Here is a 6,248-nt window from a genome sequence, read left to right on the forward strand (position 1 = left end):
GCTGGAAAAGCGGGACGGATTTCTTTGGAATCATTTGCATTGAACAAACAGCACATTTCACCTGCCAGTTCAAGAAACTCAGTCATTTAGAGATCGCTTTATTTTTTTACAAACATACACAACAACTGAACAGGACCTTCATACTGTGGGTTCCACAAGAAGCAATGCAACATCTTCTTCTAGTTGCAAGAAGAAAGGGAAGTGGATAACGCAGGTAATAGCTGCCTCTCAGTGTTCTGCTCCCAGTCTGATTGCTCCTTAAAATACACAGCTAGCCAGGGAAGTGCTGCAATGCAGCCATTTACATTTTTAAGCCCCTATATTAGGGGATCATGTAAATCAAATGTTTTATTCCTCTCTTTTGGGGCTCCATTTCTTCAGTATGTCAAATGCCTAGCACTTAGCTTCATGTCTTTCTGTAACATGGTCTCGGTCACTTTCAAGATCTATGAGCTTTCTAAATGTTCTCATTTTGTTGATCTTGACTCCTAGCTGAGCGGTATTTCTGCTGTGAGACAGATAATTATGTTGTCTTTTTGCAAGGCCTTAAGTTCATCTGAGTGACAATTAGGAGAGTAGGTATGAGTTCAGCAACTCCTTTAATAACTTTGTTTGTATACCAACTCTGGAGTAAAAGAACTTTTATTCTTTAGCATAGTTCATTTGCAAGTGAAAAACCTGAAGAACAGTCTAGAATGAAAGCAATCCTAAGTGTCCATGTAGCATTATGCATAGTATCTCTGTAGATGAACTCCACAGAAACTTAGTTATGCCATAGGTCTACTTTCCTCTGAGCTCTAGCAAAATTATGAAGCTACTTCATTTCCAGACATGTGACTTCTAGTAATACTACAGATGGTAAATTACACTGATGAAATGGATCCATGATGCTTGTAACAAAACCTGGACTGTGGTAAGCTTGTTGCGTAGCTTCACATGGATAATAACTAGTATTTTCCTAATTCAGTTTGGCAAAGTCTTTGTTCACCTTGGTAACAGCTACAAATATTCTTTGAATTCAGATATGTAAGCCAAGCTCTTTAACATGCCACCACATTCCTCAAGAAGGGCACAAACCAGGGCCTCCAGTGACAGTCCCACTTCTGCTGCTGCTACGATTACGTGGCAACACACAGCACTGACTTACTTCTCAGATACATGCTTTCAGTTGTAGTGATGAATATTTTGGCTTGCTGTGTTCTCCCCAGGGCCAAGAGAAGGCTGTATACACTGATCTTCTCTTGTAACTTAGAGAGTGGAAGTACTCATCCAGAGCCCAACATAACGAGCTCTTCACGTCCAGTGTTCTGAAGCAGCTTTGTTGAACTGTAGCAAAGCTCCACGTTTGCACAGTATGCCTGGAAAGATGGGGGGAAGGGCTTGCAGCAACGTTATAATCTCAAAAACTTATTAAAAAAGAAGTAAGTCTGTCAGACGTGCAGGACGCACTGCTTTATCGAAAGAGGCGGTACATCCGAGGGAGTCGCCCATCCTTGCTGGAAAGTGCTGCCTGGATGTGTTCATAAGTGGGCAAATCTGTTAAGTCACCCAGAGCAGCCACAGCTGGTTTTTTGTGAAGCATCTTAGTGACCACTCTCTTGATATCAGTAGATTTCACCTGACCTGCAGAAAAAAAAAAAAAAAAAAGCCAGAGTTGTGACAACTACATTCTAACTAGCACGAAGCAGCTTTATTATGATGCTAACCCAGACCCCATGCTCAGAAAATCAATCACTAACTCGAGGCCTTCTCTACCAGGCTTCTGTTTTTTCCTTCCTTCCAACAAAAATAAGCATTGTGCTAGCATGCAAGCAATTGAGTTCAGTTTGAAATATATATCTGTAGTATTTATGCCCCCAGGCTTTCTAAGGCAATTCATCTATGCTACAAAAATACGTTGCACCCACAATCCAGTCAAGGTAAGGAAAAGCACTGTCTACTCACCGATCAGGGCACAGAGCTCATGAGGTAGCTTCCTTGTGTTTGTTGCCAGCACTTGCCGTCCCACATCTTCAAAAATAACTGGCCGCGACTCAAGGTTCATCATGAGCATGGACTTCAGCTGCGTCTTTGCTCGCTCAAGTTCTACCTGTAAACGAGCAACAAATACAAAGATATGTTCAAAAAAAGTCTGGCCACTGCTCTCTACTATGAGATGCCACGTAAGAGTCCTGCAAAAACCTTCCTCTTTAACAACATGTTCACAAAGTTACTATATTCTTTTACAGAAATATGTAACATACTTATCTACAAGACCAGATTCTAGCAAGGCCAGAGCAATGTATTATTTCAGCAAGTGAGGCTGCTGACCTCGCCTACAGCTCCTGCCATTAGAATGAATTCTCTTGTGATGATTTCCACCATCTCTCGAACCTAGGAAAAGCATATAATTGAAAGAAGATTAGAACAATGCTTATTCTGTTAACATGACTGGTGATAAGTATGATTACTTTTTAAGGACACCTGTCCAAATACAGGACTAGTTACCTGTTTTGGATCTGCACTGGCATGTATACACAGGAGACCTGTATCCTCATAACTGTGGTGGTAAGAGGTTGCATTATACATCCAGTGGTGCCTGTGAGTATACAAACAGTATTTAAACATTTAAAAATCACAATTTAAATGTAAAAATTAAACACAGACAGCAAGTCCCCTCCTAGCGCATTTTCAGGATTCTCAGCAGTGCCAAGGAGAATTGGCAATCCCTGCCTCTGACAACTTCTGCATTTACTTCCTTCCCTCCATCCTTGAGACCAAACCCAGAACAATACAGCGCAGTATTACTGGTACCTCCTGCCAATTCTGTTAATATCCCCTGATTAAAGGAGGGAGTGGGAGAGTGGAGGAAGACAGGATTCCTGGTCACCTCTGCCCTTTACTTTCACCCTCTCAAAATCCCCACTGACAAATCAATCCCGTGTGTTTCAAGTAGAATAAGCTGATGTAAAACCTGGAGGTGTTGGTTTTCAAAAGATGAAGCCTTCCACGTGAACCTGCTAGAGAAGAGTGTTTCTGCTCTCCCTTAAACAGAAAGGCAAACCAACCTGTTGAGCACATTGAGATACAGTCGGGTGAACATGCCCTTGCCAGGCCCTCCAGCTGAAAAAGAGCCACCACCTCCCATCATCATGTTTAATACGGCAAAGGGTATGAAGTCTTCCTCCTGAATTCCAACAAGAAATGCAGTCAGCTAATAACTGAGCTCTCAAGGGTCTAGGATGAGTAAAGAGGGAGAGAGAGTCAGAAATATGGCACAAGGAGAGTGTAAAAGTCAGTGCCTTCATCAAACTGTCAGTGAAAAAGCTGCTCGTCTGTACATGCAGCATCAGCAGCAAGAGTGCCAATGTTTACATAATGAGAGAGTATTCTGGGATTCTTCAAGTGCAGGGCACCCAAACCAAAGGATTTTAGGTTAATACTTACTAAAAATGAGCAGCTTTCTAACCCAATCATGATGTGGGTAAGCTCTGGGATGGGAGTAGGGCCCAGACTCACATCTGACATATCTTTTTCAACCTGGGGAAAGGGCAGACAAATTATTAGGACCATTTTTCACCTCTGTTGTATCCAGCTTGACACATTCCCAATAATGAACCTGTCACCCAAATAATGGCTGTCATGGCCAGTTTTGGCTCATATTCATGAACAGAATGCAATTTTAGAAAATAAAGTCTATAGAGAAATCAGCTCAAGTCCAAATCTGCACCTCCCAGAGAGAGAAAGGCACGATGGCACTTCTCCCTTCCTTTTACCTTGACAATGCCTCCTGTGTACTGAGCCACAGATCTGTCCACGTCCTTGGTCTGCCCGCTGCCCCACACCGGCTCCGCTCCAAGCAGATGTTTCTTTGCACACTCCACTAACTGTTCGTGCTCAATTCCCACCCCGGCAAGCACCATCCTGTCTGGCGTGTAGTAGTTGCGCAGGTAGGAATGCAGGACTTCTCGATCAATCTTGTCAGTATTTTCCACCGGGCAGAACCTGTTCAGTCCAACTGTATTATCTCTGTAGGCTGCCTAAAAGGAAACGATAGGTTAAAGTAACAAATATTACTTCACCTCCCTTCATCTAAATCTTTTCTTTCTGTTTCAGAATTATGCCTACCTGTTTGAGACATGTAAGAGAGGGAAGGCTGAGCATTATTTCACTAACATCAGCGTAACTCAACAACATTTGTCACCCACGTCAATAAAGAAAAGTTATAGATAGTTTTAGTTTAGGTTAAAATCTTTCACGTGTGTAGAATGCAGGATTTCAAAGTGGAGGGACAGCAAAATTCTCCCTCTTACTGCTGAAATTTAGTTGAATAACAGAAAACTCTGTTTTCAGAATAGTCTAAAATAAACTCTGAAGTTGAGGAAAAACTGAGAACGAGAATGCAGCATGTCTCATACAGGGGACTGCACTTTTCAGTGTTTTACCGCATGGATCATTTCTGTGAGCAGAGGCTCCGGGTCAGGTCTCATGTTCAAGTCTTCAAGCTCAAATCGTATAGCCATTCGAGTCATCTCAATTTCTTCATCTGTAATAAGACAGAAAGCAGGAGATAACAATCAAAATATCCAATTGCTACACGGTAACTTCTTGATGAGCACAACCTAATGAAGAATTCTGAAATCTAATAGCAAGTAATGCGTTGGGAGTCTTTTTTAGAGATAGAAACTTATGTTTCCAGACCTGATAACCTAGGCTGTAGCGCTACATCAGCCAGCAAGTTGACCACTGTGTCCAGGCCTTTGGCGTCAGCAGAAACAGCGTACATTATGGTGTCCCTGCAACACAAGCAGACAGGTTCTGTACTGAGAAGTCACATCTACGATCGTTCAGATAGAGCTGCTTGGCCATTATCATTAAATGCTTTCAAAGGAAACAGAACTGACTTTTATAACCCTTTCAGGTTCACTTTTGTAGCTTCTTAGCAGTCGCCACAAATGGATTTGTACTGCTTAGAAGCAAAAAGTGGATTTTACTGTCACACTCCCAAAAAAGCAACTCAAACTACTGTCAGTATTAGAGCCACTCAGGTACAGAGCACAGAGAAAGAGCATCATCGTACCTCGATGCCTGGCAGTCGCAAATGCCCCCGTGCTTTTCTAAGGTGAGAAGAATTTCATCTTTGCTGCCAAACTGAGCTGTGGACTAAGAAAGAAGATAACAGTGTTATTAGTTAGTAAAGCAATAACTGTTTGTAATCCTTCAGCGTAGCCCCAAACATCATCTTCTACATTCTTTAAGTCTAATGGTTTACTAAATATTAACTAACCTTGGAGGTGAAAGCACAACAGACTTTCAAAGTATAATTACGGCCACAGTAATTAACTAGGAATACCATCACCACCCATTTACAGGGATCGGACCCACGGTGCCACTGCGAGGAGCGGGTCCAGCCCTCGGCCGCTCTCACGCTCCCCCCAGTTGCTCACTGCTCTGCAGATTTACAGTGTTTCCGAGAAACTCCAGGACCCCGCTACGACAAGTACGGTACTCACTGAGAAAGCCAGCTTTTCCAAGAAGTGAGAGATGCCACTGAGGTATTTCGCTTCGTGTCTTGATCCCGAATTTACAAGAACTAGCAGTAAGAAGAGATGAAATCAGCGTGACTTTTACCCCCGCCCCCCCGCCCCGCACCTTCCCGCTGCTTACACACCGGCCAGGCTCCCGGGGAAGGTGAAGTGTCACCGCCCCATGCCCGGCCGGGCCAGCTCAGGCCTGGGCACGGCACGGCACGGCACGGCGCCCCCCCCCTCCCGCCCCCCTTGCCGGGCGCGGGACTCACGGCCCACGGTGCAGAACTGCCCGAACTTCTTCTGAGAGGCGACCCGCAGCCCGTTCTCCAGCACCGTCACCCGAGTCTCGAATCGCTCCCGGCCCTCGGTCGCCGCGAAGACCGCCTTGGGCACGCCGGGCAGCGGGCAGGTCAGCGACACGCTGGGGTAGGCACCGCCGCCGCTGTAGCTCCGGCCGGCCGCCAGCCCGTACCTGCAAGACAGCGGGAGCCATCGTCAGCGAGGCCGGGCGCCCCGGCAGCACCTCCCCCACGGCTACGTTCCCCCGCTTCCCCATTCCCCCCCCCCCCCCCCGTGGGTGACGGAGGGAGCGCTCACCGCCGGGCCGGGCCTGAGGCGCCCCGCCGCAGCCACGCCATGGCGACCGCCATCTTGCCGTCACCCGGGAGCGTCCCTGCCGCCCGGCGCGGGGTCACGTGTGTGCGAGGCAGGAGGCACTGCGCAGCCGCGGTGAACCCG

General features: G+C 46.0%; 1 protein-coding gene across 1 annotated transcript; it reads right to left on the minus strand.

Annotated features, from left to right (window-relative positions):
• Positions 1–79: 79 nt before the first annotated feature.
• On the minus strand, positions 80–6,235 carry PMPCA (peptidase, mitochondrial processing subunit alpha). The gene is made up of 13 exons (XM_075772908.1): positions 6,108–6,235; positions 5,780–5,982; positions 5,493–5,572; positions 5,060–5,142; positions 4,681–4,775; positions 4,425–4,525; positions 3,756–4,019; positions 3,427–3,519; positions 3,048–3,166; positions 2,488–2,578; positions 2,311–2,373; positions 1,945–2,089; positions 80–1,623 (listed from the first exon to the last, which is right to left on the minus strand). Exons 1-13 carry the CDS (start codon positions 6,158–6,160, stop codon positions 1,454–1,456), a joined length of 1,560 nt encoding a protein of 519 aa, XP_075629023.1. The 5' UTR covers positions 6,161–6,235; the 3' UTR covers positions 80–1,453.
• Positions 6,236–6,248: the final 13 nt, after the last annotated feature.

This window comes from Balearica regulorum, chromosome 20 (genome assembly GCF_011004875.1).
Source record: "Balearica regulorum gibbericeps isolate bBalReg1 chromosome 20, bBalReg1.pri, whole genome shotgun sequence".
Classification (NCBI taxonomy): domain Eukaryota; kingdom Metazoa; phylum Chordata; class Aves; order Gruiformes; family Gruidae; genus Balearica; species Balearica regulorum.